This window comes from Gobio gobio, assembly GCF_949357685.1.
Source record: "Gobio gobio genome assembly, chromosome: 16".
In the NCBI taxonomy this organism is placed as follows: domain Eukaryota; kingdom Metazoa; phylum Chordata; class Actinopteri; order Cypriniformes; family Gobionidae; genus Gobio; species Gobio gobio.
This window is the reverse complement of record NC_137109.1, coordinates 7607836-7625949: the sequence shown is the minus strand read 5'-3', so window position 1 is coordinate 7625949 and position 18114 is coordinate 7607836. Positions and strand designations below refer to the sequence as shown.

The 18114-nt window shown below is 38.6% G+C and overlaps 1 protein-coding gene across 3 annotated transcripts in view; it reads right to left on the bottom strand.

The window, feature by feature from the left end:
- Positions 1 to 196: 196 nt before the first annotated feature.
- The window catches only part of LOC307139868 (SLAIN motif-containing protein-like), a 48131-nt gene continuing 30213 nt past the window's right edge, over positions 197 to 18114 (bottom strand). Inside the window, exons 6-9 of one of the 3 annotated variants that reach the window (XM_079839005.1) lie at positions 15707 to 15997; positions 11712 to 11852; positions 1149 to 1431; positions 197 to 1065 (exon numbers count right to left, since the gene is read on the bottom strand). In XM_079839005.1, coding sequence (XP_079695131.1) covers positions 996 to 1065; positions 1149 to 1431; positions 11712 to 11852; positions 15707 to 15997 — 785 coding nt within the window. In that variant the 3' untranslated portion in view covers positions 197 to 995. The remainder of the gene's footprint in view (positions 1066 to 1148; positions 1432 to 11711; positions 11853 to 15706; positions 15998 to 18114) is intronic. The other 2 variants (XM_079839006.1, XM_079839007.1) reach the window with 2 other exon arrangements.

The following is an 18114-nucleotide window of genomic DNA, read 5'->3' as shown; positions in this document are numbered from 1 at the left end:
TGCTGTAATGAATAAAATATATGCTCTCACACACTTGTTTTAGTATCCATTCCCCCTTCTACACATTCAAACATCACAACTCATACACTGCAAATGTATTTTAGCTGTTTTTGATAACATTAAAACATGGTGTGTTGGAGTCCAAGGTTTCAGGAAAGTTTTCCCCTTCCAGGAAAACCCTGGGATGAATAAAAGTGCTCTTCATTTAGTTGTATTGCTGAAATTGATTTATTGTTTTTCTGAGGCACTCCATTATCATTGCATACCCAGATACCTCCAATTAAACTGGCTTAGTGCATATAAACCTAGACTACACAGGCATCAAAGTTGAAACTTGAGTGAAAGTGTTGTAACTTCATCTACAAGCACTCTGAGTTAAGAAACAGTGTTGCAGTAGTAATGTACCTTGGCACATTGATGTGATCTCAATAAAAATAAAAAAGAGAGAGTTATTTTCTTCTTCAAGATCAATTTTTTAAGAACTATTCTTCTATATTGCTTTACGTCTTGTTGATACAAAACACACATTTCTTGCTTTACAGAAAACAACTATTCCTTCATCACATTAAAAATTATCCAACGTTTTCCTCCACATAGAAATCATATATCCTTCATTTCTAAAAAATAGATAAACATGCACAAAAAAAAATCAGTATCGGGTTACTCCACAGCATCTAGGAATTAAATTCCACACGTTGTTTCACAAAAACTACATGTATTACAAGACGCAAACCTTTTTCAATATTCAAGTTCTCATACTTTTTTAAAACCTCCCCCGTTCGCATGAAATTAAAAGCACATTGATGTTTGAAAAACAAGCTAATATTACAATTTATGTTGCAGTCTCTGCGTCGTATCCACCGTAGTTACTCTTATTATTGAGACTCTGGATTCAATCAGGCTCTTGTTTTAGGGTCTCTGTGTTGATTTTCCCTGCCATGTCTTTTTAGGCAGTGGTGCTGCGTTGGATTTCACTGTGAGGACGTCTCAGGGCTTCAGTAACAACCATCTTTCCAGGATTCATCAGTGATCGGACCACAGGGTTTGGTCATTCCCAGAGATCTGCTATGGAGGGAAATAAGCAAAATAACCTCAATAAAAAATAACTTTCACAATGGCTAGGGCAGCAGTGTATTTAGCTGGGTTACCTTCTGGGTGTCTGTGGAAGTCTTCCTCTGGAAGACGGCGATGTTGGTGCCATGCCTCTTCCGGGCGTTTGCCTGGCCACAGCAGCGCTTCTGCAGCCCGAGTATGCCACACCATTGGCGGGACCCGGGGACTGAACCCTCCTCATCCCTCCCTGGGCACCCGGTGGCCCTTTGGCATGCTGTCGCACTCCCGACATAGAGCCCACGGGACTCAGAGCTTTCATGGGAGCCCGCAGATAGAGAGGAGACTGGCCATCGCCCCGCATCCTTGCAGATGATGCACCTGCAAGAGCACCCAATCACACACACGCATGTGATATCCTCATCAATGTTATATTGCGTTTTAACCAGAAGTCTAAATTTGACCTGAGACCTCATTTATAAAGACATGCGTAGAATGAGCTACAGCTTCCAAAATGTCTGTACACACACACACACACACACCTCTCTTTATAAAGAGCTATTCATCTCAAAATAATTCGCAAATGTGAACAAGTGCATTAACTCCCACTAGAGGTGTGCGATATTGAAAATAATTATACCTTTTTTCTCGATAACAATAATTAGATGATATTTTGGATGTCAAATTCCTGACGTTGTCAGAAATCATCTTTCCCAATAAGTTTAAATTAATTTGCTTTTATGGAAATGTTTACCCATGTGAAGCAATTTTTTTTTACCTAATTAAATGTATGCATCATCTTTTGTGTCAAATTCTTTCATTTCATCAGTAAATTAAATGAGAATAAGACTGTTACCAATCAAATTAAATCAGTATCAACTAAATCATCTTTGCAATGCAGAGGAAGCTGCATCTGAAGTGGCATTTACACAAACTTTAATGTTATATGCAGGTCAGAGGGACATGAATGGATTTTACCTGCAGTTACAAATGCATAAATATTGTGTTGATGTTTTAAACATAAAATGTTGAATATTGATATTTTGAAATGGCTTAAAAACAATGAAAAGATACTTTAAAGGGTTAGTTCACCCAAAAATGAAAATTCTGTCATTAATTAACTACACCCGTCAGACCTCCGTTCATCTTCACAATACAAATTAAGATCTTTTTGTTGAAATCCGATGTCTCAGAAAGGCCTCCATTGGCAGCAATGACATTTCCCGTCTCAAGACCCATAAAAGGTACTAAAGACGTCATTACAAAGTCCATCTCACTACAGTGGCTCTACAATCACTTTATGAAGAAAAAAACTTTTGCAAAAAAATGTAAATAACGACTTTATTCAACAAGTTCTTGTCTTCCGTTGTCTTTGACATGAACTCACGAAGCACCAGGACGCATGCGCAAGAATATGATGTAGAGCCGCCATTCTGACACATGACCCGGATGCGAGGAACTTTGTTTGCAAGGGGAGGAAGATGAAGGAACGCTGGCTCTACGTCATATTCTCACGCATGCGTTGTGGTGCTTCGCTAGTTATTTCGTTTTTTTTGCGCACAAAAACTATTCTCGTCGCTTAATAAAATTATTGTAGAACCACTGTAGTGAGTAGGGGTGTAACTGTACACGTATTCGTACCGAACAATTCCGAATGCAATCTTTAACAGTTCACAGTCGGCTTGTTTTAAGCGCGGAACACACTTCAATCCCAGTTCCCACATGAACATATTCAGTCAATTTTATCATGAAATTCAAACGATAAATGCCATTTTGACGCTCTTTAATGTGACGTGACTGTATAGACACGTCAGTTCAACTTCAAGCGTCAGCGCGGCGCGTGAGTGAACGCGATCATCTCTTCCTAAAGAATAAACATGAATGAACATCAGAAGGTATGTTGTGGATACATTACAACTTAATGAAATGTATCATATGTCGAGTAATCGCTCAATCAGTTTCAACTGCGGAAAGACAATAAAACAGCTTGTAAACGTAGAATCACATTTACCTCAGAAGTCATTCAGTGCCCACAGCTGTGAGTTCACTAGAGAAATCAACTCCTTCACTAAATATATGACCTATATTAGCCGTTATATTCATTATATTAGCTGTTATATTAATTATATTCTACTTAGCCTGTTAGTGATGTCTTGTTTATTTGATGTATGTTTAAATCAATCTGTCATGAAAATGGCAGACACTGTGTATGAATGATTATATTTCAACAAAGAATTGGAGAAAAAAATATATAATTAGATTTAGAAGTGAATACAAAAACTGCCTTATGTGAACCTTATGAGTGTTGATTATTATATCTAAAAATACATAGCAACTGAATTTAGGCTAATAGTTTGGGCTCTGTTGTTAACCTTTAATATTATGGTAATAATGTTCAAGTAAGGGCTCCCTATATAGTTTACAGCAATATCTTTAAGAAACTTTTAGTAATAATTGAATTAATTCAAGGACAGACACACTTTTTTCAGTAAACCACTGTTGAATAAAAATAAATAAAAAGCAATTTTGTAAAACTGCTGTACCGAACTGTGACTTCAAAACCGAGGTACGTACCGAACCGTCAGTTTTGTGTACCGTTACACCCCTAATAGTGAGATGGACTTTTAACTTTGTAACGACGTCTTTAGTGCCTTTTATGGGTCTTGAGAGAGGAAATGTCATTGCTGCCAATGGAGGCCTTTCTGAGCCATCAGATTTGAACAAAAAAAATCTTAATTTGTGTTCCGAAGATGAACAAAAATCTTACAGGTGTTGAAAGACATGAGGGTAAGTAATTAATGAATCATTTTTGGGTGAACTAACCCTTTAAATAAGAAATTAAAACCACCAATAGGTGGCAGCAATTCACTGTTAATGAGAGAGTCATTAAGTTTCCACTGACTCATTCAGGAGTCTCAATGAATCATTCATTCAAACAATTAGTATTGTGTCAATATTGTTCCTAAAATGCAAGTCACTTAATATGAACTTCTTGTTTATTGAACTGTTGTATAAAATCATATTTGTAACGGCACTCTTTGTGTGATATTGATTAACTATATTAAATTATATCAAAATAAAATGCATACAGAGGCATGTTTGCCCCCTTATCTTGAATATTGGCAGCAATCTAAATGCATTTTAATAACTAAATCACACAGAGAAAGTGTGCACTCTAAATGCACAAGCGCACTATAACCTACTAGACAACATCATGTAGTACATCATGTATGCGTGTGCTCTCTGTGTGTTTTTGTGAGGGACATACTCAATCTCACATCTCGTACATTATTAAAACAACAATCACGATAATATCCACAACGTTATATATCACACACCCCTAACTCCCATCAACAGTCGCTCACAAATATGCCTTAATTGTTCAGATGAAGTAAAAATGTGCACCAGGAATGGCCCGGCTCCTGACCAACGTGTGTGAGATATTCCAGGAATTCATAAACATAGTGAATTCATTTCAGTGATGCAATTCAATGCAGTTATTATGCTATTATGCTGCAGTTATTAAGAAGCCACAATTAGATCATAATAACCTAGCAAATTACAGACCAATATCAAATCTTCCATTCATGTCTAAAATACTAGAAAAAGTTGTGTCCGCTCAATTGTGCTCTTTCTTGCAAGAAAATGATATCTATGAAAAATTTCAATCAGGATTCAGGCAGCATCATAGCACAGAAACTGCACTCGTTAAAATCACAAATGATTTACTTCTAGCTTCTGACCAAGGCTGTATCTCAATACTAGTTCTACTTGATCTTAGTGCTGCGTTCGATACTATAGATCATAAAATACTATTAGATCGACTTCAAAATTACACTGGTGTTCAGGGACAGGCATTAAACTGGTTTAGATCGTATTTATCAGACCGCTACCATTTTGTCTGTCTAAATGGGGAAAAATCAAAGATAACATCAGTAGACTATGGGGTGCCGCAAGGATCCGTGCTAGGCCCTCTGCTATTCTCTATATATATGCTGCCACTTGGTAATATTATAAGAAAACATGGAATTAATTTCCACTGTTATGCTGATGACACTCAATTATATATTTCATCACGACCAGATGAAAACGCTAAATTATCTAAACTGACAGCGTGTGTTGATGATATTAAACACTGGATGACGTGTAATTTTCTGCTATTAAATTCAGATAAAACGGAGGTGTTACTTATTGGTCCAAAAAATTGCCCACAAAACCTCTCACAATACAACTTTAACTTGGAAGGATGTCCTGTCGCTTTATCCACTACAGTAAGAGACCTGGGTGTTATATTAGACCGCAACTTATCTTTCGAAAGTCATATTTCATATGTTACAAAAACGGCATTTTTCCACCTTAGAAACATTGCCAAGCTACGTAACATGCTATCTATTTCTGATGCAGAAAAGTTAGTTCATGCATTCATGACCTCGAGACTAGATTACTGTAATGCTTTATTAGCTGGTTGTCCTGCATCATCGATAAACAAACTGCAGTTAGTCCAAAACGCAGCTGCTAGAGTGCTTACTAGGTCAAGAAAATATGATCATATAACACCAATTTTATCATCTCTACACTGGTTACCTATTAAGTTCCGTATCAATTACAAAGTATTGCTACTGACCTATAAAGCCCTAAATGGGTTAGCTCCAGTGTATTTAACTGATCTTTTATCGCCCTACAATCCATCGCGCTCTTTAAGATCACTAAACTCGAGGCTTCTGGTCATTCCTAGGATATCTAAGTCCACTAAAGGAGGGAGGGCTTTTTCACATTTAGCTCCTAAACTCTGGAATAGTCTTCCGGATATTGTTCGAGGTTCAGACACGCTGTCCCAGTTTAAAACTAGATTAAAGACGCATCTCTTTAGCCAAGCATTCACATTATAATTAAGTTTTATACTACAGTTAAATCGCACCAACAGCATTAATATTCTGAACAGCAGCTATGCTAATTATTTCCCATCTGCTTTTCTGTTGTTATCTCGGGACACTAGTCCCGAGGTAACTAGTTCGTCAGCTCCAGTTTGTATCCAGCCTCTGATGGAGACTTCAGATGCCCCGACACCTGTGATGAGACGACTCGACGCCTGTGAAGAGACGACTCAACGCCAGCGTTGTTATGGCCTAAAATAATACATGATTGATTAACTTATCCTAACATTTTTTCTTTAACATTCTCTTTTCTAACATTTTTCAATGTACATTTATGAAATGCACTTTCTGTGAAGCTGCTTTGAAACAATGTGTATTGTGAAAAGCGCTATACAAATAAATTTGAATTGAATTGAATTGAATACTCGTTAGCACATATTATAATATTAATGCACTGGACATGATGCATTGGACAACAATTAGATATTCTCTATTCATCGTTACACTTTATTATTTTAATCACTGGTTTAATTAGTTCATATGCATGCTATTCAGTGGATCTACACCTTTTGAAAACCTGATTTGCTCATCACTTTTAATGAAATCCTTGGAATTTAGGATCAAATCCATAAATATGTGTGTTTCATGAATGAGGGACAAGGAGTCTGAGGGAAAAGTTGAGCTGGAAGAAGGTCTTGGTAAAGGGCGAAATACTCGAGGAAAGCTGGATGCCATTGGATAAAGCAAGATCCTGTCCAAGACAACAGTGAGTGAGTGAGTGTGTGAGTGAAGGAGGCATTCCTTCAGAAAAACCTTGGGCGACCTCCAGGAAAGACTGGCGTGTGTGAAAGAGCGCACCAAATCAAGCTGGGAAACATGATAACAAGCAACAGCCCCAGGATATCCCGAGAGAGGGGCAGGATGAAAGACTCAACTCAAGATGGACTATTTAAGGTGTGTAGAGCAGAGACCAGGGTCTAGATCCTGTATAAAATGACATTGCAGTGGCAGTTTTTTGGCCTTGTTGTTTGGTTCTAAACCAAATTCCCAAAGGACATGAGTTGGCCTGTAGGTCGAAACTAACCCACATTCATGTCACATTACTCTTAGTAATTGGATGATGAAATTAAACTGCACCTCACTGGGCAGTGGCAAAGCTGTAAGAGTGCTGCAGGGATGACGTATTTTATAGGCCAAAACCCAGAATCGAGTTAGCATCTTAACATTTCCAGTTCCATCGTTCTGAAATCAATAGGTTTTTTGAATGAGTTTTTGGTTAAATACCTGAAATAAGGTCTGCGGTGAACACAAGCTCAAGATAAGTTCACATTTTATTCTAAAGCATAAAAGGATTTTATTCAACTTTTACTTGTCCTGAAAATGCGGTTGCAAAATCGAATATCAATTCAGATTCTGGAATCAGATACTTGTTATAAAAGTAAAATTTCGATTCCTCTCATCGATTACTTTGCGTGCTTTTTAATTTGACTTTAAACCATTCAAGCACAAGAAGACTCACACTGTTTTCTGTGCTGCGCACACATACAAAACGCACGCACAGAAAGCCGCCTCTCATACTGAATAGTGCGATCCTGAGTTCTCTTCCTCATCTTTTTGCACTTGAACTGACACATACACACAAAAATATGTCAAAATATCCTCGTAAGCACAGTCAGTTGTCTTAAGTGAATGTAAACAGTTGAGAAAAAAAAAACATATGTGTAAGGACCCGATCAGACAGAACGCGTTTTTGCAGCGAGAGGCGCCTTTTTTGAATAGATTTCTGATGGCAGAGAGCGTTATGCCCGCTGCTTATGCGCCACGGGCGCCTCGCGTTTTAGAAGGAGCTCTCTGAGCGCATGAAGTTGAAAAAAAAATCAACTGGAAAAGCGCTGGACGTCATCACGTTTTTTTTTCTATTGTCCAATTGAATGAATGGAGAGGCGGGCCTTCCGTTGTGGTGACCATTACCTTGATGAGACTGACAGGAAAGCTGATTCAGGGGTTTCCTAGCAATATTTTTTTTTAAACGCAGCGCACTACTATTTTCTAAATTGAAAAACGTCGACCAATAAAAAGCAGTGCAGTGAGCCTCGTGTTTTCGAACCTGAAAAACGCGTTCTGTCTGATCGGGGCCTAACAGTGTAATGGATCCGTGCAGCTCTTATAGGGTTAGTTCACCCAAAAATGAAAATTCTGTCATTAATTACTTACCCTCATGTCGTTGGACACCCGTCAGACCTCCGTTCATCTTCAGAACACAAATGAAGATATTCTAGTTGAAATCTGATGGCTCTGAAAGGCCTCCATTGGCACAATGGCACGGTTCACTCTCAAGACCCTTAAAAGGCACTAAAGACGTTGTTACAAAGTCCATCTCACTACAGTGGTTCTACAATAACTTTATGAATCGGCGATAATAGTTTTTGTGCGCAAAAAACCCCTAAATAACGACTTGCATAGTGATGACGATTTCAAAACACAGCCTCATGAAGCTTCGAAGCGTTATGAATCAGTGAGTCGATTCAGTGGTTTGAATCGCCAAATTTCAGCAGTTTGGCGGTTTGACACGCGATCCGAATCATGATTCGACTCACTGATTCATAACGCTTCGAAGCTTCATGATGCCTTGTTTTAAAATCGTCATCACTATGTAAGTCGTTATTTAGGGTTTTTTTGCGCACAAAAACTATTGTCGCCGATTCATAAAGTTATTGTAGAACCACTGTAGTGAGATGGACTTTGTAACGACGTCTTTAGTGCCTTTTAAGGGTCTTGAGAGTGAACCGTGCCATTGTGCCAATGGAGGCCTTTCAGAGCCATCAGATTTCAACTAAAATATCTTCATTTGTGTTCTGAAGATGAACGGAGGTCTGACGGGTGTCGAACGACATGAGGGTAAGTAATTAATGACAGAATTTTCATTTTTGGGTGAACTAACCCTTTAAAGTAACAGCAGCCTAATATTCCTATAATAACGTTAATCAAACAACTAAAGACAGAGAAAATTCACTCACTTGACTGAATAACTTTTGTAACTATATTTGTAATGTATATTTTAATTATAAAGTGCAGTGTTATTTTACATTTGATTACAGTTTTTGAACCTGAAAACACTATTTCAATCATATCTTTGTTCAGCTGTATTTATTTGTTTGAGTGTTTACTTGTTTAATAAAATGTTTTTTTTTTTTTAATCAAGACTGAAGGCATTGTTGGAAGCTTAGTGATGGTGATATTGAAGTCATGTGACCATGGTGTAGTTTGTTTATAGCCTATGTTTAGCTTTTGACGTATAGAGACAGAGCACATTTAGGCCACGACCCATGGGGGGGCATTTGGGGTGGATCTGGGTTGAGGGTGGACATTCCAACGCTCTCCATTGACTTTGTATTGCGTGAGGCTGCCTTCTTGTCATTTCTGACTTCCTGACCAAGTGTCGAGGTGTCCATGAGCAAGACACCTAACCCCAGCTGCTCCCGACTAGCTGGATGCGCCTTTCATGGCTGACACCGCCGTCTGTGTATGAATGGGTGAATGTGAGGCAATATGTAAAGCGCTTTGGATGGCCATGGGTTTGTTGAAAGCGCTATATAAATGCAGTCCATTTACCATTTATAACAAAAAACAGAACAATGTCTAATGCTGCGTTCACACCAAACGCGAATAGAGCGTCTTGAGCGAGTGATTTCAATGTTAAGTCAATGAAAATACGCGTTGACGCACGTCTGGAAGTCCCGCAGCACAATGGACGCGATTCCACCTCATTTGTGCGAATGGTGCGAATCAACCGTGTGCATTCGCGCTTTTGAAGCGAATACGCGTCTGACGGCGAGTTGAAAAATCTGAACTTTGCCATCAATTCGCGCCGCGTTAAACAATCAGGAGCCTGCTTGCTGCGGTCACGTGGTAAAGTGACGTGATGAGAAACCACGCATAATTAAAAAATACTACTGTGTCACAAAATGTATTTAAGACTTTTTCAGGTGAGAATGTAGTTGTTTAAAGCTCAAATCTGTGGTTTATTTATAAAGAGAGCGCCTATTTAAAAAAAATTATCTTGCATTTTTTTGAGTAGTGAGATCCAGTCGATCAGCGGTGCTTCGCGCTCATAACCCCGGCGAGAGCAGCCTTTCCTCGGCATGAATGGATTGAAAATGTTCAAGCTTTGACGCAGTAGACGCGATTTTGATTTTGGTGTGAACAAAGACAAAGTGTACAGCAAACAAGCTAAAAAACACAGAACTAAGTTTTTATAGGCTGTCAACCCCCAAAAAAATGAGTGTTTAAGGAGACAAAAGTGGATAAAGGCAATAAGACGTGAAGCATCAGCAGGAAGAATTGGTAAATTTTGCGATCCTGACACTTGTAATATGCAATCACTTCCACTACACTTCTACACTTTTTTTTCGGATAGCTTCTGTCCATAATTTATTGCACTACCTTAATCCACAGCCATATTCCTCATTTTAGCCTAACATATCATTGTATACCTCTATCTGTAAAATTCTGTTTATAGTAATAGCCATCTGTATATTATATTATATTCATAGTACATATCCACCTGTAAATTCTGTTTATAGTATTAACCATCTGTATATTATTCACTGTACATATTCACCTGTAAATTCTGTTTATAGTATTAACCATCTGTATATTATTCACTGTACATATTCACCTGTAAATTTTGTTTATAGTAATAACCATCTCTCTATTTATAGATATATTTATATATACTCAGTACATATCCATGTCCTGCACTTATGCAAACGTTGTATATCCTGCACTTGCTGCTATTACACTTCTGGTTAGACCTAAACTGCATTTCGTTGCCTTGTACTTGTACTTGTGTAATGACAATAAAGTTGAATCTAATCTAATCTAATCTAAACTCAGTATGCCTCAGTAATCCTATGTGTGCAGTAAACATTGTCACTGTTAAGTCAAATATCCAAATGTCAGTTTTATACATTATATTTCCTGTTGCTGATTACGTTCCCCTCCAGTGTGTGTAGTTCTCAGTGTAATATAACATGTCGCGCTCTGTCTCAATTGCCTGCATCCACTTTTGTGTCCTTAAATGCTCGTTTTTTGGGGTTGACAGCGTATAAAAATGTCTGTGTTTTTGGTTCTTTGTTTTTTAGCTTGTTTGCTGTACACCTTGTCGCATATCAGCTTTTATACATTGTTCTGTTTTTTGTTATAAGTCAGAAATGACAAGGAGGCTGCTTCACGCAATACAAAGTCAATGGAGACTGGTTTGATTGTTTGCCCCCCCGGTGGGCGTGGTTTTCAGATATGACGCGTGTTGCTCTGTCTTTATGCCGATTTAATTTAAGCTTCAAGACCATATTGACAAAACATAAGAATCATAAACCTTAATGAAAAATGGGTTTTTGTCAAGGCGAATAATAACTTACAAGCTGGCTTACAAAAATACGTCATCCCTGGACATCAAAGGATGAGCTATAGTGGCTCAAACCGCCACTACAGGAGCAACAGGTTTGAACAGCAGAGGAGCGGTGTGAGAGATAATGGATGTGAGGGGAGGAGAAACCAGATCAATAGTGTATTGTCAGTTCAACAATGGCTCAGAGTCAAGGAGTGGTCAAACAGAAACCAGACACACACCTGTACAACTCAACATCCATTCACCTCACCACTATGATGGGGATTATGGGGTTGTGGACACTGGAACTCTTGGGTTAGAGGCACATCATCATTGCGCAGCTGTACCTGAGGAGTAGGGATAAGGGTGAAGGTGAAGCAGAGGAGTGGGGTACCAACCTGTAGGGGAGTGGGGCAGACGGGACGTGCGGTTGCCTGAACTCTGTAAGTTAGCCTCCATGCTGCGGCTGTTTCTGACTGCCTCCAGAGAGTGCAGGCTGGTGCGCGGGGTCAGGTTAGGCATGCTGTGCCTGAGCTCCTCTGAAAACCACACACACAGCCTGCTTAACACACTACCTGCCCATTGAGAATATCTTGCTGTTTGAAATGCAGAAGGAATACATGCAGGTGCAGTGCTGATCAGCCAGTCGACAATATTCAAGGGGTTGTAGCATGCCGTGTTTTCCCTGAGGTCCACCTATTTAGTTTGTCATAACTACTTTCCTCCCATCTAACCCTTAAGCCGGGTGCACACTGTGCGATTTTGGCCCCGAATTGGCTGTCTGAGACAAATTTAACAAATCCTAAAAGATTCCTCTGATCCTAGGCTGAAATCTGAAGTCTTTGATCGTTAGTTTGACATGCTCTAAAATTTTTACTGCGAAATTCTGGCAGTGTCAGAAGATGCGGTGTCCAGTGTGACTTCTCCTACGACGACCGTCACATTGTCTTCATTTTTCAAGACAAGCTATGACCAAAATGAGATTTCTTTGTAGCCACTATTTCAATCCCGCGTGTAGTGCAGCTCACTGTCACCAAACGCATCATTGATTGATGATATAAAACTTTGGACAAGTTTTTAATGTGTGCGTCCGTTTTAACCCTCTGGTGTTCTTCGGTCATTTCTGACCGGAAAATTTTCTGTTTTGAAATGTTAAAAATCACAGCTTCATCGGAATGATATGAAACTTGGTGACTTTTCTAGCATTAGGTATGTAAACACACAAAAAAAATTGGGGTCATGATTCGAGCATGCTAATTGGTCGTAAAAAAAAAGTAGCGTTCATTGTCTTCGGTCATAAATGGCCGACCATAGGAAATGAATGGGAAATCGGCAAAAACACAAAAATTCTCAGGATATTTGTGTGTACAATCTACAAATCGGCCACAATGCTGAAAAAAGTACACAGCAGTAAAAGGGGTGACACTCTAAAACATCAAGAGTGTGATATTGACACATCCACTCACACACTCACACACACACGTACACTTATACTGACTCACACACACACCTATGAAAAACTGAACCTATGAACCACATTTGGAATTTTTAAAAATCACAGCTTCATCAGAATGATATGAAACTTGGTGACTTTTCTAGCATTAGGTATGTAAACACACACAAAAATTGAGGACATGATTCGAGCATGCTAAGTGGTCGTAAAAAAAAACTCTCCCACTTGTGCTCTACGGTCAAAAATGACCACCATGGGAAATGAATGGGAAATCTGCAAAAACACAAATTCACAGAAAAAAATCTATATTTCTAACAAACAAAAAAAATCTAAAACTTTATAATAAATAGTCTTTTCGTTCGTTTTTTTTTTGTTTTTTCAATATATATTCAAATCCATCAAAACAAAATCATTAAATGTGTTCAAAAGAGAACTAGGGAATTCTCTAGTGGTTACACTCATGGTTGCATGATTTCTTAAATAATCCCAAAAGAGGGCGCTAATCTATTTTGAAGCCCTAGTCTCTATTTTAACCTGAAATACTGCAATAATTAAAAAAAAAGATAATTTAATTACAAAAAATTATTTTTGTATAGTTTTCAGTGGCAAAAATAGGCCATAATTATTGCATAAATATAAAAAAATACCATCAAATCATCTCAAAATACAAAATTAAAAAAATATATATATTATTGAAGAAAAATAAATAGCATTGGTTTTACTGGGGTGGAGAAAATTAAACTTTTAGGTGTCCGGTCACTTATGACCAGGAAGACAACCAATGCAACCCCTAAACGAAGAGCACCAGAGGGTTAAACACACCTTGACTATCGTACAGTCTGACATTAATAACAGCTGAGATCTTACAGTGTGACATGTCTTACAGCGGGGATCATGTTTGTACAGTCTGACAAGGAACTAACGTAAAGGACTATAATAAATCAGAGTTTGCACCCGGCTTTAGACGGGAAGTTTTTGTTGCAGAGCCTTTAAGACCTCAGAACACCTCTTCATATGTGAAGTTAGTAACTGTGCTTTGTTGTGAGCTGCGGCTTTGCTGACAGATCCAATACTGATTTAAATTCCCCATCCTTCAATAGCAGCCTCTTTGCAAAGTTGCATTACACGGTTACAGAACCATTTGCACCGAAATGTGGTGTCAAGATCAGACCGATCAGGGACTTTCAGCTGCGCATTTTACTTTTATCATTACTTCTAGTAATGATAAAAGTACAGGACTTTTAGTATTTAGGAATAATAGTATCTATTCAGTTCACCTCACCGCAAAGTTACTGATTACCCAATAGGCAAGATTGCTGTGTAAATACAGGTGGTCATATGAAGTTTCTGGTTTCTGACTAACACTAAGCGCCTATAGACTGAACATGTAATACGCATGACTTCACCATTTTGACAAATTAATATTGTTGTAGTTTACACAGAGATGATAGCACTATTTGACCTGCACTTTGAAACACATTTTTCAAACAGTTGGTTTTTTCAGGCCCCCAAAACACCTTAGTCGTGCAAATGAACAGCCAAAACACATCAAAAGTTTTCAATTTTTTAGTTGAAAATAGTGTCATGCTTATAATTGAACTAAGGTCTAATCCTGGCTTAGTCTAAGCCCTGTCTGTGAAACCGGTCTCAAGTGTATCATTGTTAGAGCTCTGCTAATCAAATCAATGCATTGATGTACAAGTTTACTCAAGTTGAATATGTCCCGCTCTAGTTTATTTTAGTGTTGCCTTTGGCTTGCTAAGTTGGGGTTTATAAGACGCTTAATATTCAGAAATATTATTGATTTGACTACACTGACACTATCGGATAAGAAAAAAGACTTAAGCTAAATTGATCTGAATAATGACACTATTGTCTTCTGTAGAGCTGCTTTACTGCAGAATAATTTGATATTATCAAATAAATTTGATAAAGTTTGTATCATTGATCGTAATTTTCAATCACTTCTGTTGTACAAGCAATTTGCCTTAAAGGATTAGTTCACTTTAAAATGAAAATTTCCTGATAATTTACTCACCCCATCTCATCCAAGATGTTCATGTCTTTCTTTCTTCAGTCAAAAATAAATTACGTTTTTGAGGAAAACACTTCAGGATTTTTCTCCACATAATGGACTTCAATGGCAACCAACGGTTGAAGGTCCAAATCAATGCAGTTTCAAAGGAAGGGCTTCAGAGGCTCTGCACCATCCCAGACGAGGAATAGGGTCTGATCTAGACAAACCATCTGGCTTTTTCAAGAAAAAATAAACATTTGTATACTTTTTCACCTAAATTGCTCATCTTGCGCTGCTCTGCGACACCACGGATTGCGCAATCACACCGGAAGGGTCACACTAGCCGTAGGCGGAAGTACCGCCCCAAGCGAACGTGTGAAGACTAATACAAACGACCTTTACCAAAAAACACTCCATCTCCAACTTCAAAATCGTCCGACATCGTTGTTTAACCTTTTTTTGCTAAAGGATGTTTGTATTAGTCTTTGCACGATCGCTTCATAAACACAGAGGCGGTACTTTTCCGATGTGATTGCGCAATCGGTGGTGCGTCGCTGAGCAGCGCAAGCAATTTAGGTGAAAAAGTATATTTTTATTTTAGAAAAAGCCAGATGGTTTGGCTAGATCAGACCCTATTCCTCGTCTGGGATGGTGCAGAGCCTCTGAAACCCTTCCTTTGAAACTGCATTGATTTGGACCTTCAACCGTTGGTTGCCATTGAAGTCCATTATGTGGAGAAACATCCTGAAGTGTTTTCCACTGAATAAAGAAAGACATGAACATCTTGGATGGCATGGGGGTGAGGAAATGATCAGGACATATTAATTTTGAAGTGAACTAATCCTTTAACATAGGATTATCCACCAGGCTTATGTATACCACAAAATGCTGATTTCATATCTGATGAATACTAAATGTCCTACCCTCACTCTTTGACCCTGGGCCCTGTAGGGAGCGGCGGGACATGCGTGGACGCGGGGCGGCCAGGCGGCTGTACTCGGCCAGTGTGTTGGGAGAGAGACAGCGGGGCGAGCTGTGCGGCGAGGGAGAGTAGCGCTGGAGACGCTGCGGCAGAGAGCAGCATTCATCCTCCTCATCTTCCAGACTGTAGGAGTCAAACTCCTGATCGCTATAGGTGCCTCGACGCAGAGACTGCAGGGAGGCTGATGAGCTGCGGCGCGAGGCCGAGGTAGAGGCGTAGTCCTGCCGGAGACCTTACAAACACAAAGACATGCCACTGGCTGTAATGGTGCAGGAGAAAAAGCTGATGCTACAACTACTAATCATGTGTTTAGGGTCTCAATCGCTATATCACTGTAACAAAAGCATATAATGGTAGTGACGACTCTCCCTGAACAATCAGTGATCTGATCTTCAGTGTTTACACGTCACTTTTTAGTATTGGTATGGCACGTTTGAAACCTCAACCGAGGTGGTTCTATTCAAGCAAACCGTACCGAGCCGCAACGAACCGCACCATGCAGTGGAAAAGTGCCAAAAAGTGAGCCGTACCGAGCCATACCGAACTGTACCATACAGTGGAAAAGTGCCATTTGACGCTTCAAAAAGTTCATAGAGATCGTAAAACTAATTCATATGAATAGAGCGGTTTAGTCAAATTTTTCTGAAGAGACACCATCGCTTTATATGATGAACAGATTGAATTTAGGCTCTCGCATATATTCACAAATTAACATTGATCAGCGAACAAACAGAAACTCAACCGAAACTGCTTGATGTGCTAGAACAAACCTCACTGGATCTTGTGAAGGCTCAAACACGCTGTGAAGTCTTACAGGTAATTAGTGACAATTTTTATTTTTGGGTGAACTGTCCCTTTTAGTACTAAAGATTTTGAAGTATATTGATCTTTTTGACTGTGGTACTGACATCCTTAGTGCCAAGTTTGATTGACACAGGCTGAACACTCTAAAAGGTGCTACAGAAAGACATTTTCTTTGGAAGTCTATGAGATTTTAAGCCTAATCAGTGGACTTTCAGTACATTTTGACAGTGTGCTATGCTGAGTTTGGTGAATGTAGCTTGCAAGCTATAGAAGTCACATTTAATAACAGTATGGTGTAGCGGTGTAACGGTACAGAAGCGTTTCAGTACAGGGCTTCCGGGACGGTGCACGTGTGTATCGAACGGTACGAATGCAATCTTTCGGCTTGCTTTACACGCAGAACACACTTTAATCCGAGTTCCCACACAAACATATTAAGTATTCAGTCCATTTTATCAGGAAATTCAAACGATAAATACCGTTTTGACGCTCTTTAATGTGATGTGACTGATCACTGTAAACGCGATCATCTCTTCCTAGTCAAAGAATAAACAGGAATGAACATCTGAAGGTATGTTGAGGATACATTACAGCTTAATGAAACGTATCATATGTCGAGTAATTGCTCAATCAGTGTTTCAACGGCGGAAAGACGCCAATAAAACAGCTTGTAAACAATGTCACGTAGCATCACATTTACCTCAGAAGTCATTCAGTGTCCACAGAATTGTATTCACTAGAGAAATCAACTCTTTCACTAAATATATTCACTATATTAGCCGTTATATTAATTATATTTGCTTATATATTCATTATATTCTACTGAACCTGTTAGAAATGTCTTGGTAATTTAATGTATGTTTAAATAAATCTGTCATGAAAATGACAGACACTGCATAAATGATTAATGCAAATGAAGTTAATGAAGTTAATGCAAAAACCACCTTATGTGAAGTTTACATGTTTGCACACAATGTGTTATTTGAGTGTTGATTATTATATCTAAAAATAAATAGCTACTTAACTTAAGGTAATTTGGGCTCTGTTATATTATAGTAATGAGCAAGTATGGGCTCCCTATATAGTTTACACTTTCCAGCATTAGCTGATAATTTATCAACTTTAAGAAATGTTTAGTTATAATGTGAGACGCAATGTGTTCAGTAAATAAGTGTTTAATAAAAAAAAAGCAATTTTATATTTAGTTTTCTCTCCCCTGCTGTACCGAACCGTGACTTCAAAACCGAGGTACGTAACGAACCGTCAGTTTTGTGTACCATTACACCTCTTGTGTGTTGACTTCAGTACACTCAGAGATGTATAGATTTTGACAGTCGCTGTTTGTAATGAAAGACTCATTTTGAGGCCAAGCTCCACCGTCTACAGTCAGCATCAAATGGAATTTTTGAAATGGCACATTTCTGACCGAAAATGCATATTCAACAGGAAACATGGAATGAATTTGAGATAGCATGGGATTGTGGAAGTTAACTGGAATTAAAATACTACATTAATTACCCAAGTTCAGGAACTGTTATTAAGTTA